At 45.4% G+C, this 20,899-nt stretch overlaps 1 protein-coding gene across 4 annotated transcripts in view; it reads right to left on the bottom strand.

The window, feature by feature from the left end:
* Nucleotides 1-11,772, bottom strand: part of LOC106598556 (F-actin-uncapping protein LRRC16A) — a 286,920-nt gene extending 275,148 nt beyond the window's left edge. For all 4 annotated transcript variants that reach the window (XM_082975967.1, XM_082975965.1, XM_082975966.1 and 1 more), the window contains exons 1-2: nt 11,402-11,772; nt 1,503-1,600 (exon numbers count right to left, since the gene is read on the bottom strand). In XM_082975967.1, coding sequence (XP_082832093.1) covers nt 1,503-1,600; nt 11,402-11,441 — 138 coding nt within the window. In that variant the 5' untranslated portion in view covers nt 11,442-11,772. The remainder of the gene's footprint in view (nt 1-1,502; nt 1,601-11,401) is intronic.
* Nucleotides 11,773-20,899: the final 9,127 nt, after the last annotated feature.

Here is a 20,899-nt window from a genome sequence, read left to right as displayed (position 1 = left end):
GGTATAGGGAATAGACACTGGAGAGTTATTAAGGAGGGGGAATAGGTATAGGGAATAGACACTGGAGAGTTATTAAGAAGGGGAATAGGTATAGGGAATAGACACTGGAGAGTTATTAAGGAGGGGGAATAGGTATAGGGAATAGACACTGGAGAGTTATTAAGAAGGGGAATAGGTATAGGGAATAGACACTGGAGAGTTATTAAGGAGGGGGAATAGGTATAGGGAATAGACACTGGAGAGTTATTAAGAAGGGGAATAGGTATAGGGAATAGACACTGGAGAGTTATTAAGGAGGGGGAATAGGTATAGGGAATAGACACTGGAGAGTTATTAAGGAGGGGGAATAAGTATAGGGAATAGACACTGGAGAGTTATTAAGGAGGGGGAATAGGTATAGGGAATAGACACTGGAGAGTTATTAAGGAGGGGGAATAAGTATAGGGAATAGACACTGGAGAGATATTAAGGAGGGGGAATAGGTATAGGGAATAGACACTGGAGAGTTATTAAGGAGGGGAATAGGTATAGGGAATAGACACTGGAGAGTTATTAAGTAGGGGAATAGGTATAACTCCCCAGTGTCTATTCCCTATACCTATTCCCCCTCCTTAATAACTCTCCAGTGTTTATTCCCTATACCTAAACACTGGAGAGTTATTAAGGAGGGGGAATAAGTATAGGGAATAGACACTGGCAAATTATTAAGGAGGGGGAATAGGTATAGGGAATAGACACTGGAGAGTTATTAAGAAGGGGAATAGGTATAGGGAATAGACACTGGAGAGTTACTAAGGAGGGGGAATATATATATAGGGAATAGACACTGGAGAGTCTATTCCCCACAGATTTACAGAGGACATCTCAGATAACTATCCTCAGTGCTCAGTCCCATTACACAACACAGAAAATGACAATATGTATTTTTAATGTTCCCATGGAAATGAATTATTAAATGGACTGAAGATTTACTGCAGTCTTGACAAACATTTAATGGGAGAAAACCCATTTTCCTCATGTTACATATACAAAACTGGTGTGAGAGTAACAAAGCCCAACATTGATCTCAACAAAATCCTACTGTTAGACTTCTTTGACCATTACTCACAGTGTAGTGAAAGATGCCTCCTGGGCTGTGGGATGAATGTAAGGAAGTCTCCTAGGATTGTATCACTGTTCAGGCCACTGATGTTCCTTTCCACAACACAAAGCCATAGCTATGAGTGAAGGGTAGCAGAGGGAAGAGCAGAGAGAGAGAGCGAGAGCGAGAGAGAGCGAGAGAGCGAGAGAGCGAGAGAGAGAGAGAGAGTGAGAGAGAGAGAGAGCGAGAGAGCGAGAGAGAGCGCAGAGCGAGAGAGAGAGAGAGAGAGAGAGAGAGAGCAGAGAGAGAGAGAGCAGAGCGAGAGAGAGCAGAGCGAGAGAGAGCAGAGCGAGAGAACGCTAAAGGAAAGGAAAAGGCCCATTCAGAAGAGAACATATCAGAGGTTGTCTGTGTGACTTACCAAGACTCTGTTCTCCACCTTGTCTCCTTTCATCTCTAGTTTGACTCTCTTCTTCACCGAGATTTTCATCTTCCTCCCCACTGCATCCTTCACACTCTCTACAGGAGGAGAGGAGTTAGGTTTACATGAATAAGCAGCTGAGCACCCAGGATGTAACATTTTGAATGTATTCATTTGATACATTTTGTGTTATTAAATCGTTAGGCCTACTTTAAAAAGCTACGCAATGAAAGATAAGTGAGTTTGCACTTCATAGCAGGACTGATTTCCCAACAGGAAAGGATTTCCAGTCTGCTTTCATAAAAAAAATATTTAAACCAAAAATAAAAAACGAATTCCATCCATAATTCACACAAACCACAGTGGAAGATAATCCTGTTTTAAAAAGGTCTAAATAATGATGCTTTATTAGCGTTGAACCCCCCCTGCCTGGCTGAGATTTAACCCCCACCTGCCTGGCTGAGATTTAACCCCCACCTGCCTGGCTGAGATTTAACCCCCCCCTGCCTGGCTGAGATTTAACCCCCACCTGCCTGGCTGAGATTTAACCCCCACCTGCCTGGCTGAGATTTAACCCCCACCTGCCTGGCTGAGATTTAACCCCCACCTGCCTGGCTGAGATTTAACCCCCACCTGCCTGGCTGAGATTTTACCCCCACCTGCCTGGCTGAGATTTTACCCCCACCTGCCTGGCTGAGATTTTACCCCCACCTGCCTGGCTGAGATTTTACCCCCACCTGCCTGGCTGAGATTTTACCCCCACCTGCCTGGCTGAAATTTAACCCCCACCTGCCTGGCTGAGATTTTACCCCCACCTGCCTGGCTGAGATTTTACCCCCACCTGCCTGGCTGAGATTTTACCCCCACCTGCCTGGCTGAGATTTTACCCCCACCTGCCTGGCTGAGATTTTACCCCCACCTGCCTGGCTGAGATTTTACCCCCACCTGCCTGGCTGAGATTTTACCCCCACCTGCCTGGCTGAGATTTTACCCCCACCTGCCTGGCTGAGATTTAACCCCCCCTGCCTGGCTGAGATTTAACCCCCCCTGCCTGGCTGAGATTTAACCCCCCCTGCCTGGCTGAGATTTAACCCCCCCTGCCTGGCTGAGATTTAACCCCCCCTGCCTGGCTGAGATTTAACTCCCACCTGCCTGGCTGAGATTTAACTCCCACCTGCCTGGCTGAGATTTAACCCCCACCTGCCTGGCTGAGATTTAACCCCCACCTGCCTGGCTGAGATTTAACCCCCCCTGCCTGGCTGAGATTTAACCCCCACCTGCCTGGCTGAGATTTAACCCCCCCTGCCTGGCTGAGATTTAACCCCCCCTGCCTGGCTGAGATTTAACCCCCCCTGCCTGGCTGAGATTTTAACCCCCCCTGCCTGGCTGAGATTTAACCCCCACCTGCCTGGCTGAGATTTAACCCCCCCTGCCTGGCTGAGATTTAACCCCCCCTGCCTGGCTGAGATTTAACCCCCCCCCGCCTGGCTGAGATTTAAACCTTGTCACCAGTCATATTTACTTCAGCTTCTGCTGTTCAAATTGATTCTTCACACCCTCTGGAAGCTAATCCAGCAATGACAATTGGTTTATAGAGGAACTGGGTCATATATATATATATATATATATATATATAAAAAATATATATATATATTTCTCGCAAGCTGAGGCCTTTCTCTCTCTCTCATATATATATCATTAATTGTGAAAAACTGAGTTTAAATGTATTTGGCTAAGGTGTATGTAAACTTCCGACTTCACCTGTGTGTGTGTGCGCGCGTGTGTGCATGCGCACACACACACACACACACACACACACACATAGAGAGAGAGAGAGGGATAGAGATATATACTGCTCAAAAAAATAAAGGGAACACTAAAATAACACATCCTAGATCTGAATGTAAGAAATAATCTTATTAAATACTTTTTGCTTTACATAGTTGAATGTGCTGACAACAAAATCACACAAAAATAATCAATGGAAATCCAATTCATCAACCCATGGAGGTCTGGATTTGGAGTCACACTCAAAATTCAAGTGGAAAACCACACTACAGGCTGATCCAACTTTGATATAATGTCCTTAAAACAAGTCAAAATGAGGCTCAGTAGTGTGTGTGGCCTCCACGTGCCTGTATGACCTCCCTACAACGCCTGGGCATGCTCCTGATGAGGTGGCGGATGGTCTCCTGAGGGATCTCCTCCCAGACCTGGACTAAAGCATCCGCCAACTCCTGGACAGTCTGTGGTGCAACGTGGCGTTGGTGGATGGAGCGAGACATGATGTCCCAGATGTGCTCAATTGGATTCAGGTCTGGGTAACGGGCGGGCCAGTCCATAGCATCAATGCCTTCCTCTTGCAGGAACTGCTGACACACTCCAGCCACATGAGGTCTAGCATTGTCTTGCATTAGGAGGAACCCAGGGCCAACCGCACCAGCATATGGTCTCACAAGGAGTCTGAGGATCTCATCTCGGTACCTAATGGCAGACAGGCTACCTCTGGCGAGCACATGGAGGGCTGTGCGGCCTACCAAAGAAATGCCACCCCACACCATCACTGACCCACCGCCAAACCGGTCATGCTGGAGGATGTTGCAGGCAGCAGAACGTTCTCCACGGCGTCTCCAGACTGTCACGTCTGTCACATGTGCTCAGTGTGAACCTGCTTTCATCTGTGAAGAGCACAGGGCGCCAGTGGCGAATTTGCCAATCTTGGTGTTCTCTGGCAAATGCCAAATGTCCTGCACGGTGTTGGGCTGTAAGCACAACCCCCACCTGTGGACGTCGGGCCCTCATACCACCCTCATGGAGTCTGTTTCTGACCGTTTGAGCAGACACATGCACATTTGTGGCCTGCTGGAGGTCATTTTGCAGGGCTCTGGCAGTGCTTCTCCTGCTCCTCCTTGCACAAAGGCGGAGGTAGCGGTCCTGCTGCTGGGTTGTTGCCCTCCTACGGCCTCCTCCACGTCTCCTGATGTACTGGCCTGTCTCCTGGTAGCGCCTCCATGCTCTGGACACTACGCTGACAGACACAGCAAACCTTCTTGCCACAGCTCGCATTGATGTGCCATCCTGGATGAGTTGCACTACCTGAGCCACTTGTGTGGGTTGTAGACTCCGTCTCATGCTACCACTAGAGTGAAAGCACCGCCAGCATTCAAAAGTGACCAAAACGTCAGCCAGGAAGCATAGGAACTAAGAAGTGGTCTGTGGTCACCACCTGCAGAACCACTCCTTTATTGGGGGTGTCTTGCTAATTGCCTATAATTTCCACCTGTTGTCTATTCCATTTGCACAACAGCATGTGAAATTTATTGTCAATCAGTGTTGCTTTCTAAGTGGACAGTTTGATTTCACAGAAGTGTGATTGACTTGGAGTTACATTGTGTTGTTTAAGTGTTCCCTTTATTTTTTTGAGCAGTGTATATATATATATATATATATATATATATATATATATATATATATATATATATATATATATATATATATATATACAGTTGAAGTCAGAGGTTTACATACACCTTAGCCAAATACATTTAAACTCAGTTTTTCACAATTATTAATGACATTTAATCCTAGTAAAAATTCCCTGTCTTAGGTCACCACTTTATTTTAAGAATGTGAAATTAGAGAATAATAGTAGAGATGATTATTTATTTCAGCTTTTATTTCTTTCATCACATTCCCAGTGGGTCAGAAGTTTACATACACTCAATTAGTATTTGGTAGCATTGCCTTTAAATTGCTTAACTTTGGTCAAACGTTTCAGGTAGCCCTCCACAAGCTTCCCACAATAAGATGGGTGAATTTTGGCCCATTCCTCCTGACAGAGCTGGTGTAACTGAGTCAGGTTTGTAGGCCTCCTTGTTCAAACACGCTTTTTCAGTTCAACCCACCAATTTTCTATGGGATTGAGGTCAGGGCTTTGTGATGGCCACTCCAATACCTTGACTTTGTTGTCCTTAAGCCATTTTGCCACAACTTTGGAAGTATGCTTGCAGTCATTGTCCATTTGGAAGACCCATTTGCGACCAAGCTTTAACTTCCTGACTGATGTCTTGAGCTGTTGCTTCAATATATCCACATCAATTTCTTCCCTCATGATGCCATCTCATTTGTGAAGTGCACCAGTCCCTCCTGCAGCAAAGCACCCCCACAACATGATGCTGCCACCCCCGTGCTTCAAGTTGGGATGGTGTCTTCGGCTTACAAGCCTCCCCCTTTTTCCTCCAAACACAACGATGGTCTTTATGGCCAAACAGTTCTATTTTTGTTTTATCGGAACAGAGGACATTTCTCCAAAAAGTACGATCTTTGTCCCCATGTGCAGTTGCAAACTGTAGTCTGGCTTTTTATGGCGGTTTTGGAGCAGTGCCTTCTTCCTTGCTGAGCGGCCTTTCAGGTTATGTTGATATAGGTGTAACGTGGGTCGTACAAAGGGGACCAAGGCGCGGCGTGTAAAGTGCTCATATTTTAATGAAACACTAAATCAAAACAACAAAAACGACCGTCAACAGTTCCGTCAGGTTACAAGGAACAAAACAGAAATCAACTACCCACAAAACCCCATAGACAAACCCCAACTTAAATATGATCTCCAATTAGAGACAACACGAACCAGCTACCTCTAATTGGAGATCATCCCAAAACTCAACATAGACATAGAAAAACAAGAACTAAACATAGACAGAAAAAACATAGAATGCCCACCCACCTATCACATCCCGACCTAACTAAACAGAGAAAACACAGCTCTCCTAGGTCAGAGTGTGACAATAGGACTCGTTTTACTGTGGATATAGATACTTTTGTACCTGTTTTCTCCAGCATCTTCAGAAGGTCCTTTGCTGTTGTTCTGGGATTGATTTGCACTTTTTAGACCAAAGTGCGTTCATCTCTAGGAGACAGAACGCATCTCCTTCCTGAGCAGTATGACGGCTGCGTGGTCCCATGGTGTTTATACTTGCATACTATAGTTTGTACAGATGAACGTGGAACCTTCAGCCATTTGGAAATTGCTCCCAAGGATGAACCAGACTTGTGGAGGTCTACAATTCTTTTTCTGAGGTCTTGGCTGATTTCTTTTGATTTTCCCATGATGTCAAGCAAAGAGGCACTGAGTTTGAAGGTAGGCCTTGAAATACATCCACAGGTACACCTCCAATTGACTCAAATGATGTCAATTAGCCTATCAGAAGTTTCTAAAGCCATGACATAATTTTCTGGAATTTTCCAAGCTGTTTAAAGGCACAGCCAACTTAGTGTATGTAAACTTCTGACCCACTGGAATTGTGATACAGTGAATTATAAGTGAAATAATCCATCTGTAAATAATTGTTGGAAAAATTACTTGTGTCATGCACAAAGTAGATGTCCTAACCGACTTGCTAAAACTGTAGTTTGTTAACGAGAAATTTGTGGAGTGGTTGAAAAACGAGTTTTAATGACTCCAACCTAAGTGTATGTAAACTTACGACTTCAACTGTATATATGGGATATTCTCTCTCTCTCGTTCTCTCTCTCTCTCTCTGTCTCTCTTTTTCTCTTTCTCTCTGGTTCTCCCCCCTCTCTCCCTCTCTTCAATTCAATTCAAGGGCTTTATTGGCATGGGAAACATATGTTAACATCGCCAAAGGAAGTGAAACAGATAATAAATAAAAGCGAAATAAACTCTCTCTCTCGTTGTCTCTCTCTCTCTTCTGTCTCTCCCTCTCTGTCTCTCTCTCTCTCCATTTCTCTCTGTTGCTCTGTCTCTACCCCCTCTCTTCACACTGCACTCCTAATTCTGGAGTCTGGTCTGTATGGGGGAGTCTGGTATAACTGTTCTGGCTGTGACTGTGTGACTGCTTGAACATTAGCTAACTACTTCACTGTGACTGGGTCTGGCTCAAACCCTCTCTGGGAATACAGGTGTTGTTCTGTTGTTGTAACAATCAATTAGGAGCCATGATCTGTAAACTTCCTAAGATGTGACCTTTCACCCTGGTGCTTGGCCTGTGACAAGCTGACAAGCCTCGGAGTTGTCAGACAAAGAGAAAGTTGTTCAGGCAAATCAGTGTTCTCCTCTCGCTGTTGCTCTTTCACTTGCTATCTCTCTCTCACCCCCCCTCTCACCCCCCCTCTCTCATCCCCCCCTCTCACCCCCCTCTCTCTCTCACCCCCCTCTCTCTCTCTCTCATCCCCCCTCTCTCTCTCTCATCCCCCCTCTCACCCCCCCTCTCTCATCCCCCCTCTCTCTCTCACCCCCCCTCTCTCTCATCCCCCCTTCTCTCTCTCATCCCCCCCTCTCTCTCTCATCCCCCCCTCTCCCTCTCATCCCCCCCTCTCTCTCTCACCCCCCTCTCTCTCACCCCCCTCTCCCTCTCTCTCATCCCCCCCTCTCTCTCTCATCCCCCCTCTCTCTCTCATCCCCCCTCTCTCTTTCTCACACACACACACACACACACACACACACACACACACACACACACACACACACAATCCAGGTGAGGGCTATGAGAGCATCCTCTTGGTTGAGTGAGTGAGTGAGTGAGTGAGTGAGTGAGTGAGTGAGTGAGTGAGTGAGTGAGTGAGTGAGTGAGTGAGTGAGTGAGTGAGTGAGTGAGTGAGTGAGTACAGAACAATGAGCATCTCTGAGCCACAGTCAGACAATGCAGCTACTTTCTCTTCCTGCTGTGTTCTGACAGAGCTATCTCATGCTGACTGCTCTCCGCGCTGGCTGACTGCTCTCCGCGCTGGCTGACTGCTCTCCGCGCTGGCTGACTGCTCTCCGCGCTGACTGACTGCTCTCCGCGCTGACTGACTGCTCTCCGCGCTGACTGACTGCTCTCCGCGCTGGCTGACTGCTCCGCGCTGACTGACTGACTGCTCCGCGCTGACTGACTGACTGACTGCTCCACGCTGTCTGACTGACTGACTGCTCCGCGCTGACTGACTGACTGCTCCGCGCTGTCTGACTGACTGACTGCTCCGCGCTGTCTGACTGACTGACTGCTCCGCGCTGTCTGACTGACTGACTGCTCCGCGCTGTCTGACTGACTGACTGCTCCGCGCTGTCTGACTGACTGACTGCTCCGCGCTGTCTGACTGACTGACTGCTCCGCGCTGTCTGACTGACTGACTGCTCCGCGCTGTCTGACTGACTGACTGCTCCGCGCTGTCTGACTGACTGACTGCTCCGCGCTGTCTGACTGACTGACTGCTCCGCGCTGTCTGACTGACTGACTGCTCCGCGCTGTCTGACTGACTGACTGCTCCGCGCTGTCTGACTGACTGACTGCTCCGCGCTGTCTGACTGACTGACTGCTCCGCGCTGACTGACTGACTGCTCCGCGCTGACTGACTGACTGCTCCGCGCTGACTGACTGACTGCTCCGCGCTGACTGACTGACTGCTCCGCGCTGACTGACTGACTGCTCCGCGCTGACTGACTGACTGCTCCGCGCTGACTGACTGACTGCTCCGCGCTGACTGACTGACTGCTCCGCGCTGACTGACTGACTGCTCCGCGCTGACTGACTGACTGCTCCGCGCTGACTGACTGACTGCTCCGCGCTGACTGACTGCTCCGCGCTGACTGACTGCTCGTAGAAGAAATGAGATCCTCATTCTACCGTCACTCACCTGTTCTATTCTATTGCCTTCTACTGTGATGTCACAGCTCATGTTGTTATGTCAACCCTCATTCTCTCAGTCACACCATCACAATGCATTATTGTTCTCATGGGAGAACTGGCCCCAATACTGTTCTGCTTTTACACCTGCTTGTGTTACTGTATTGCTTCAAAACACAATTACATCATGAGGACAGAGTGTGAGCTTATCAGGAGCTGGTAGATCAGCCTTAATGATACTGGAATCTATAAAACGTCTAACGTCAAGTACACACTCTGGTGTCATATCGGGAGGGTAAAGGTCACCGAGCTGAATCCTATCATATCACCGTGAAACAGAGAGGTCTTTAACCACGATCTTATCACACGGGTTTGGTGGAATCTGGTGTCCTTACATGTAACTAAACTAGTAACTTCATTCAGGATTTGACCAGCTTCCTTTCAATACAATTCAATCAAGTATTTATTTACATTGTAGTCCTACATTATTTAGATGTTACCGGAGAGCCAAGTCTCGGTCCAAGAGGCTTCTTAACAGCTTTTACCGTCAAGCCATAAGACTCCTAACAGCTAATCAAATGGCTAACCGGAGTATCTGCATTAACTCCTCTGGTATGGCATAAAGGAGAATTAATGCAGTGTTTAATAAGCTACCCAATCAGCAATGAACACACACCATGCTTTATACTGTATAATGACTTGTCTTTCCTCTCCTAGACAACAAGCAGGTGTAGGTCTATGTAATGTAGTAGCTAGGGACTAATAACATGAACACACACCATGCTTTATACTGTATAATGACTTGTCTTTCCTCTCCTAGACAACAAGCAGGTGTAGGTCTATGTAATGTAGTAGCTAGGGACTAATAACATGAACACACACCATGCTTTATACTGTATAATGACTTGTCTTTCCTCTCCTAGACAACAAGCAGGTGTAGGTCTATGTAATGTAGTAGCTAGGGACTAATAACATGAACACACACCATGCTTTATACTGTATAATGACTTGTCTTTCCTCTCCTAGACAACAAGCAGGTGTAGGTCTATGTAATGTAGTAGCTAGGGACTAATAACATGAACACACACCATGCTTTATACTGTATAATGACTTGTCTTTCCTCTCCTAGACAACAAGCAGGTGTAGGTCTATGTAATGTAGTAGCTAGGGACTAATAACATGAACACACACCATGCTTTATACTGTATAATGACTTGTCTTTCCTCTCCTAGACAACAAGCAGGTGTAGGTCTATGTAATGTAGTAGCTAGGGACTAATAACATGAACACACACCATGCTTTATACTGTATAATGACTTGTCTTTCCTCTCCTAGACAACAAGCAGGTGTAGGTCTATGTAATGTAGTAGCTAGGGACTAATAACATGAACACACACCATGCTTTATACTGTATAATGACTTGTCTTTCCTCTCCTAGACAACAAGCAGGTGTAGGTCTATGTAATGTAGTAGCTAGGGACTAATAACATGAACACACACCATGCTTTATACTGTATAATGACTTGTCTTTCCTCTCCTAGACAACAAGCAGGTGTAGGTCTATGTAATGTAGTAGCTAGGGACTAATAACATGAACACACACCATGCTTTATACTGTATAATGACTTGTCTTTCCTCTCCTAGACAACAAGCAGGTGTAGGTCTATGTAATGTAGTAGCTAGGGAACAGACACACACGTGGACCATGAGGTTTCAACCACTTGAGTTGTCTGACTGATATTACACCTCGGTGACATTAGCTCAGACATTCTACCTTTTACTAGGTGATTACCGAAGTAAACACCAAAAGACCGTCTGAAGCTACAATCGGCTATGCCTGAGGTTTCCAAACGGTTAGAAATATACTCACGGGTTTAATAATACTGGAGCACAATACAACGGGAGAATGATTTAGTGGGATAAAGACACGATTTAAACGGGATGAAAGACAATCTCACTGAGACTACACTGGGATGCCTCTCTATCTAAACGATGTTTCAGTTATTATACCATTTAATGTCGCTAAACCCAGCCAGTCTGGTTAATGTTAAATGATAGTCTAACAACGGAATTCACAGAATATAGCGTTTCTTTGTTGGCTGGTTGTGATTGAAATATCAGTAACAACATAATGAAGCTACTATTTGCCACACAGTAAAGCCATCATTACAAGCCCGTGGGTTTCTCTAGAACACAATACAATGGAAGAAACAGCGGTAGCCTTTAACAGCTAACTGTTAGTCGCTACCGTAACAAACCGGTGTTCACGTTTCTTACCGAGCAGTTCTTTGGGGACCTCTGATACTTCCTCGCTCATTTTTGCAGTCTTGGGTCGACGATAATATCCAACGGAAAACACGAAAATACTGTGTGTCAATACTTCAAATAATAAAAGAAGCTGTCAGGTGCCGCTCCGAACGCTCGGTTACATGTTTCCCTCCCGTCGCCTTTTCGGTAAGATGGATCCAGGCGCATATCCCTCCGTTTCCTGTCCGCTTCTAAAACTCAGGATAGGAAAATCCTACATTTAAAAATAACAGATTTCCTCAGAGAATCCACTGATTAACGGCTAGCAGATGACACCATTAGGGCTCACCTCGCGAGAATGAACGGCCACCGGAAGAATCACACACCCTCACACAGAGCCCTCGTAGTACGTTACAGACCGTGATGCGCCAGCCCCTCCTCTCCTGCGATGCCCGGGCCGCTGTGGCTGGCTGGCTGGCTGGCTGGAGACGGGTCAAGGAGCGCAGCAGCGAGGAGAAGAGGACATCTGCTGGCGCTGTGTGAAGCTACATGCTGTAGTGTGTATTACTGTTGTATTATAAGGTTGAAGTGCCTTGCTCAAGGGCATATTGACAGATTTTTTTTACATATTTGGCTCGGGGATTCGAACCAGTGACCTTTCAGTTACTGGCCCAACACTCTTAAGCACAAGGCTACCTGCCTTACATTACCTGCTATAGGAATAAAGGGGTAAGTGGAAGTGGAGTGGAGGGTTGGCCTAGCAATGATGATGAGGAGGAGGAGGAGGAAGATGAGGAAGAAGAGAAGGAGGAGGAGGAAGATGAGGAGGCATTTGATGATTATGAAGATGAGGATGGTGGTGGTGGAGGAGAAGGAAGAGGAGGAGGAAGAGGATGGTGGTGGTGGAGGAGGGGGGAGGAAGAGGAGGAGGAAGAGGATGGTGGTGGTGGAGGAGGGGGGAGGAAGAGGAGGAGGAAGAGGATGGTGGTGGTGGAGATGGGGGAGGAGGGGATGAGGAAGAGGATGGTGGTGGTGGAGGAGGAAGAGGAGGAGGAAGAGGATGGTGGTGGTGGAGATGGGGGGGGGGGAGGAGATGAGGAAGAGGATGGTGGTGGTGGAGGAGGAAGAGGAGGAGGAAGAGGATGGTGGTGGTGGAGGAGGAAGAGGATGAGGAAGAGGAAGAGGATGTTGGTGGTGGAGGAGGAAGAGGAGGAGGAAGAGGATGGTGGTGGTGGAGGAGGAAGAGGAGGAGGAAGAGGATGGTGGTGGTGGAGGAGGAAGAGGAGGAGGAAGAGGATGGTGGTGGTGGAGGAGGAAGAGGATGAAGATGAGGATGGTGGTGGTGGAGGAGAAGGAAGAGGAGGAGGAAGAGGATGGTGGTGGTGGAGGAGGGGGGAGGAAGAGGAGGAGGAAGAGGATGGTGGTGGTGGAGGAGGGGGGAGGAAGAGGAGGAGGAAGAGGATGGTGGTGGTGGAGATGGGGGAGGAGGGGATGAGGAAGAGGATGGTGGTGGTGGAGGAGGAAGAGGAGGAGGAAGAGGATGGTGGTGGTGGAGGAGGAAGAGGATGAGGAAGAGGATGTTGGTGGTGGAGGAGGAGGAAGAGGATGGTGGTGGTGGAGAAGGAGGAGGATGAGGAAGAGGATGTTGGTGGTGGAGGAGAAAGAGGAGGAGGAAGAGGATGATGGTGGTGGAGGAGGAATAGGATGAGGAAGAGGATGTTGGTGGTGGAGGAGGAGGAAGAGGATGGTGGTGGTGGAGAAGGAGGAGGATGAGGAAGAGGATGTTGGTGGTGGAGGAGAAAGAGGAGGAGGAAGAGGATGATGGTGGTGGAGGAGGGGGAGGAAGAGGAGGAGGAAGAGGATGTTGGTGGTGGAGGAGGAACAGAAGGAGGAAGAGGATGGTGGTGGTGGTGGAGAAAGAGGAGGAGGAAGAGGATGGTGGTGGTGGAGGAGGAAGAGGATGGTGGTGGTGGAGATGGGGGAGGAGGGGATGAGGAAGATAATGTTGGTGGTGGAGGAGGAAGAGGAGGAGGAAGAGGATGGTGGTGGTGGAGATGGGGGAGGAGGGGATGAGGAAGAGGATGTTGGTGGTGGAGGAGGAAGAGGAGAAGGAAGAGGATGTTGGTGGTGGAGGAGGAAGAGGATGTTGGTGGTGGAGGAGGAAGAGAAGGAGGAAGAGGATGGTGGTGGTGGAGATGGGGGAGGAGGGGATGAGGAAGAGGCAGAGGTGATGTTGAGGATCAGTGCTTCTCCTCAGTTGAATAGGTCCTGAGCCATTGAAACCTCTTATAAAGTGTAGAGGCAGTTTGCACAGAGACCATAAACACATACTTTCACTACTGACAGTCTGGACTGCATTTCTCCATTAGGACTTTGTGATGCAGTGTTCAGGATGGAGCATAAAGTTCATCACACCACAACACCTTGACTTGAATCTTAAATCACTGAGTTATTACCACAGGACAGTCAGCACATCCTGTTTACGTTGTTTGTAATATGGATTCATCCTAATCTCGTTTACCAGACACTTCCTCCCATTGCTATCCGCAATTAGTCTTGGGATGAGGTTAGATTGACCCTAAAGTGTTGACCCTGTCTGGTCAAGAAAATAAATGGGAAATTATAACAAATGATTACTTAATCCTGCCAATAGATGGCAGTAAAGTGACAGGTTTATCCGGTGTCCTGTGTGAATTTAAATATGCTCTCTCTAATTCTCTCTTTCTCTCTTTCTGTCTTTCTCTCAGAGGACCTGAGCCCTAGAACCATGCCTCAGGACTACCTGGTATGATGACTCCTTGCTGTCCCCAGTCCACCTGGCCGTGCTGCTGCTCCAGTTTCAACTGTTCTGCCTGCGGCTATGGAACCCTGACCTGTTCACCGGACGTGCTTGTTGCACCCTCGACAACTACTATGATTATTATTATTTGACCATGCTGGTCATTTATGAACATTTTAACATTTTAACATCTTGACCATGTTCTGTTATAATATCCACCCTGCACAGCCAGAAGAGGACTGGCCACCCCTCATAGCCTGGTTCCTCTCTAGGTTTCTTCCTAGGTTTTTGGCCTTTCTAGGGAGTTTTTCCTAGGGAGTTTTTCCTAGCCACCGTGCTTCTTTCACATGCTTTGCTTGCTGTTTGGGGTTTTAGGCTGGGTTTCTGTACAGCACTTTGAGATATCAGCTGATGTACGAAGGGCTATATAAAAATCAATTTGATTTGATTTGATTTGATTTTGATCAGGAGTCCCACATCAGAATCTTTGAGCAGATTTTTTAAAATAGGCAAGTCAGTTAACCTGTTGGGGCTAGGTGGCAGTATTTACACGGCCGGATAAAAAACGTACCTGATTTAAACTGGTTACTACTCTTGCCCAGAAACGAGAATATGCATATAATTAGTCGATTTGGATAGAAAACACTCTAAAGTTTCTAAAACTGTTTGAATGGTGTCTGTGAGTATAACAGAACTCATATGGTAGGCCAAAACCTGAAAAGATTCCATACAGGAAGTGCCCTGTCTGACAATTTGTTGTCCTTCTGTTGCATCTCTATCGAAAATACAGCATCTGTGCTGTAACGTAACATATTCTAAGGCTTCCATTGGCTCTCAGAAGGCGCCAGAAAGTGGAATGGGGTGTCTGCTGTCTCTGGGCGAAGAACAGCAGGAGAATTTGTCAGTGGTCAGCCTGGGGACAGTGAGACTGAGAGGCGCGTTCACGAGATTTCTCCATTTTTTCTTTCAGCCTTTGAATGAATACAACGTCGCCTGGTTGGAATATTATCGCTATTTTACGAGAAAAATCGCATAAAAATTGATTTTAAACAGCGTTTGACATGCTTCGAAGTACGGTAATGGAATATTTTGAATTTTTTTGTCACGAAATGCGCTCGCGCGTCAGCCTTCGGCTAGTGACCTGAACGCACGAACAAAACGGAGCTATTTGAATATAACTATGGATTATTTGGAACCAAAACAACATTTGTTGTTGTAGTAGAAGTCCTGGGAGTGCATTCTGACGAAGAATAGCAAAGGTAATCCAATTTTTCTAATAGTAATTCTGAATTTGTTGAGCCCCAAACTTGGTGGGTGTCAAAATAGCTAGCCGTGATGGCCGAGCTATGTACTCAGAATATTGCAAAATGTGCTTTCGCCGAAAAGCTATTTTAAAATCTGACACCACGATTGCGTGAAGGAGTTCTGTATCTATAATTCTTAAAATAATTGTTATGTTTTTTGTGAACGTTTATCATGAGTAATTTAGTAAATTCACCGGAAGTTTTCGGTGGGTATGCTAGTTCTGAACATCACATGCTAATGTAAAAAGCTGTTTTTTGATATAAATATGAACTTGATTGAACAAAACATGCATGTATTGTATAACATAATGTCCTAGGAGTGTCATCTGATGAAGATCATCAAAGGTTAGTGCTGCATTTAGCTGTGGTTTTGGTTTTTGTGACATATGCTTGCTTTGAAAATGGCTGTGTGATTATTTTTGGCAGGGTACTCTCCTGACATAATCTAATGTTTTGCTTTCGCTGTAAAGCCTTTTTGAAATTGGACAATGTGGTTAGATTAACGAGAGACTTGTCTTTAAAATGGTGTAAAATAGTCATATGTTTGAGAAATTGAAGTTATAGCATTTTTGAGGTATTTGTATTTCGCGCCACGCAATTCCAAAACCTGAAAAGATTCCATACAGGAAGTGCCCTGTCTGACAATTTGTTGTCCTTCTGTTGCATCTCTATCGAAAATACAGCATCTGTGCTGTAACGTGACATATTCTAAGGCTTCCATTGGCTCTCACGCAATTCCACTGGCAAGCGTCCCACCTCGCCCAGACAGGTTTAGAACAAATTCTTATTTACAATGACGGCCTACCCCGGCCAAACCCCAGACGACGCTGGGCTAATTGTGCCCAGCATCATCTGGGATGAGGGAGGGTTCCTTATTCTTGAGTGGTGAGAGATTGTCGTGCTCATTTAAAACTAGTGAGAAAGGAGCTATTTGGTGTTTTCTCCAAGACGTTCCATTTCGGTTACAGTACATTAGTTGTGTTGATAGCAGGGTTCAGATTACAGGTGGACTGGGGGTACTGGGCACACCCATAACAAACCCAAGATATCTATGTTGGGCACCCAACACTCATGACAACCTCACTCGGTATAAGGTTGAGAATCATTGTTTTGGCTTTGTTGATATCAACACTGACCCCTTAGAACCAGAAGATGGTAACACTATCTGCCATGCTGTGTGCTCACAGGTTAACTGTCTTTCTCAGAATACCACAGGCTATAATCATGCAGGTGCTATTTATCTGCTACTCTGTCATTGGATCTGCTCACAGCAGAAGACATGAAGTGTATGATCCCTTAAAGCTAAACTGGAACTGAGCTTATTGTGTCTAGTTTAACCAAGTGTGCTGTGTTTGTGTATCCCACATCGCACCCTATTCCCTATATAGTGCACTACTTTTAATGAGAGCCTTATGGGGCTTGGTCAACAGTAGTGTACTATATAAGAAATAGAGTGTCATTTAGGATGTAATCTGCGTGTTTATTCCAGAAGGAAAAATATGTGTTTTCCAGGCATTGTGGTCAGACAGAAACACAGTCACACTTTCACAAAAATAAAATGCAACAACAAAAAAACGTGGAAATTCGGGTGACCGTGTTTGGGACCGATTTGGAACATTCAGAGTGTTCCAACCTCCAGCTTCTGAGAAAGAACGAAAGAAAGAAAGAGAGAGAGAGCACAAGAGAGAGAGAGATCGAGAGAGGGGGAGAAAGAGAGAGACAGAGAGCGAGAGAGGGGGGGACAAAGAGAGAGAGAGCGAGAGAGGGGGAGAGAGAGAGAGAGAGAATGAGAGAAGAGAGAGAGAGAGAGAGAGAGAATGAGAGAGAGAGAGAGAGAGAGAGAGAGAGGGGGGGGGGGGGGGGAGAGAGAGAGAGAGAGAGAGAGAGAGGGGGAGAAAGAGAGAGACAGAGAGCGAGAGAGGGGGACAAAGAGAGAGAGAGAGCGAGAGAGGGGGGAGAGAGAGAGAAAGAAAGAAAGAAAGAAAGAAAGAAAGAAAGAAAGAAAGAAAGAAAGAAAGAAAGAGAAGAGAGAGAGAGAGAGAGAGAGAGAGAGAGAAAGAAAGAAAGAAAGAAAGAAAGAAAGAAAGAAAGAAAGAAAGAAAGAAAGAAAGAAAGAAAGAAAGAAAGAAAGAGAGAAAGAAAGAAAGAAAGAAAGAAAGAAAGAAAGAACGAGAGAGAGAGAGAGAGAGAGAGAGAGAGAGAGAGAGAAAGAAAGAAAGAAAGAAAGAAAGAAAGAACGAGAGAGAGAGACGAGAGAGAGAGAGAGAGAGAGAGAGAGAGAGAGAAAGGATACCCATTGTGTGTCATGGTGGAATGAAGCAGAAATAGCCAGAGAAAGAACAAATGTGGGATGTTCAAAACAAAACAACCATGTCAGAATGCTCCTTAACATGTAGAGGTTTGGGCTACATCTCAAATGGAACCATATTCCCTATATAGTGCACTACTTTTCATCAGGGCCCTATAGGACTCTGGTCAAAAGTAGTGCAATATATATGGAATAGGGTTCCATTTGGGAGACATCCCTGGACAACATCCCCCGGGGGTTTCTGATCGGTTCGTTTCCTGGGGAAAGTCCTGAAGTTAAAATAATTGTTTCAGTTCTGTTCTGTTCTCTCTCCCTGAAATTCTAATTGTACAGACAGTGGTCAATGACAGCCTGGGGTTGTTTGGACTATTTCAGAGAAGTCTATTTCAGACACTCATGAATAGATTTAGAAGCAATTTGTGACAATTTTAGTTGTTTTATGTCCCACATTTTGTTTTTACATTGATTACTTACTAGAAATTGTGAAGTTCTGGGCTAAAGATGTATGACAAACAGGATGAAAATCACTTAAGACTGCAGGTCTGGGACACAGACAAACACAATTATCTAAAAGACCTAAATCTTGATTTTTAAAGAGACAGATGACTGGACCTTCATTTACCATCATTTTTCTTTCTCTCCACCATTTCCAGTTAAAACATTTAACTTTTTTACATTGTGGTTTGTCTGCTCCCCTTCCATCCCTAATGTGTTCTGCTGCTTGGTGAAGAATGAAAGCACGGTTTAGTGGCTTCTCTGTTTGAGGTTTCAAACGTTCGGTTGAGTAGTCACCTCACCTCCATCAGCGGACCCTATTAGTTCACACACACACACACACACACACACACACACACACACACACACACACACACACACACACACACTCTTTATTGGTTCAAAGTAGCTCATTTGAGGAACATTTGAGACCCAGGAACCAGACATGACGGTGGCCTGACCTGGTTGTCTTCAGCAGTCAGACACTGGGACCTCACCATCTCCCCCTATAGAAATAAATAGTCGGCCATATTGACTGACCCCATGAGTTAAATTCCAGTCAAATTGCTATGGTCAGAGGGGCTTTCCCCGTTCTAGTAAATCCATTTCTATGTCACCTTTACCCTGGTTATAGTATGTTGGACATAAACACAACCCACCACACTAACTTTACCCCGGTGTGGCACCTCAACTGTAGAGGAGCCTTGTGAAGAAGAACAGACATGAATCACGCTAGCTAGCCTGTTGCTGACATATTGCATGGTGAAGGTTAGGGTGTTCGATGGAGAGAAATGTTTAAGGGGGGTCACCTCGTTACGAGTGTAGAAAGACTTGACTACTTGTTGACAAATTGGGACGGCAGGGTAGCCTAGTGGTTAGAGCGTTGGACTAGTAATCGAAAGGTTGCAAGTTCAAATCAGCTAACAAGGTAAAAATCTGTCGTTCTGCTCCTAAACAAGGCAGTTAACCCACTGTTCCTAGGCTGTCATTTAAAATAAGAATTTGTTCTTAACTGACCTGCCTAGTTAAATAAAGGTAAAATGTAATAAATAAAAATCATGTTTAACAGTATATCCGTTGACTAATCATGTTTTACAGTATATCTGTTGACAGGAGGCATGGGGAGGTTTGGGGGAAGAGAGATAAGAGGTGACTCCTTGTTGATTTATATCTCTGATATATATATATATATATATATGATATATATCCTTGTTGTGTGTGCATAAACGTTTACTACTTGTTGTTGACTAAAATGATTCACATAACTGTCAGTTGAAATCATAAAATTCTCTGTTAACACAAGAACCACTGTGTGCAGTATTAGATAAGAGGACAATGACAGTATGAAGCTAGAACCACTGTGTGCAGTATTAGATAAGAGGACAATGACAGTATGAAGGTAGAACCACTGTGTGCAGTATTAGATAAGAGGACAATGACAGTATGAAGGTAGAACCACTGTGTGCAGTATTAGATAAGAGGACAATGACAGTATGAAGGTAGAACCACTGTGTGCAGTATTAGATAAGAGGACAATGACAGTATGAAGCTAGAACCACTGTGTGCAGTATTAGATAAGAGGACAATGACAGTATGAAGGTAGAACCACTGTGTGCCGTATTAGATAAGAGGACAATGACAGTATGAAGGTAGAACCACTGTGTGCAGTATTAGATAAGAGGACAATGACAGTATGAAGGTAGAACCACTGTGTGCAGTATTAGATAAGAGGACAATGACAGTATGAAGCTAGAACCACTGTGTGCAGTATTAGATAAGAGGACAATGACAGTATGAAGGTAGAACCACTGTGTGCCGTATTAGATAAGAGGACAATGACAGTATGAAGGTAGAACCACTGTGTGCAGTATTAGATAAGAGGACAATGACAGTATGAAGGTAGAACCACTGTGTGCAGTATTAGATAAGAGGACAATGACAGTATGAAGGTAGAACCACTGTGTGCAGTATTAGATAAGAGGACAATGACAGTATGAAGGTAGAACCACTGTGTGCCGTATTAGATAAGAGGACAATGACAGTATGAAGGTAGAACCACTGTGTGCAGTATTAGATAAGAGGACTGACAGTATGAAGGTAGAACCACTGTGTGCAGTATTAGATAAGAGGACAATGACAGTATGAAGCTAGAACCACTGTGTGCAGTATTAGATAAGAGGACAATGACAGTATGAAGGTAGAACCACTGTGTGCCGTATTAGATAAGAGGACAATGACAGTATGAAGGTAGAACCACTGTGTGCAGTATTAGATAAGAGGACAATGACAGTATGAAGGTAGAACCACTGTGTGCAGTATTAGATAAGAGGACAATGACAGTATGAAGGTAGAACCACTGTGTGCAGTATTAGATAAGAGGACAATGACAGTATGAAGGTAGAACCACTGTGTGCCGTATTAGATAAGAGGACAATGACAGTATGAAGGTAGAACCACTGTGTGCAGTATTAGATAAGAGGACTGACAGTATGAAGGTAGAACCACTGTGTGCAGTATTAGATAAGAGGACATTGACAGTATGAAGCTAGAACCACTGTGTGCAGTATTAGATAAGAGGACAATGACAGTATGAAGGTAGAACCACTGTGTGCAGTATTAGATAAGAGGACAATGACAGTATG

The sequence above is a fragment of the Salmo salar genome, chromosome 05 (genome assembly GCF_965601325.2).
Source record: "Salmo salar chromosome 05, fSalSal1, whole genome shotgun sequence".
Classification (NCBI taxonomy): Eukaryota; Metazoa; Chordata; class Actinopteri; order Salmoniformes; family Salmonidae; genus Salmo; species Salmo salar.
Note: the sequence above shows the minus strand (reverse complement) of the source record. Positions and strands in the feature narration are given on the sequence as shown.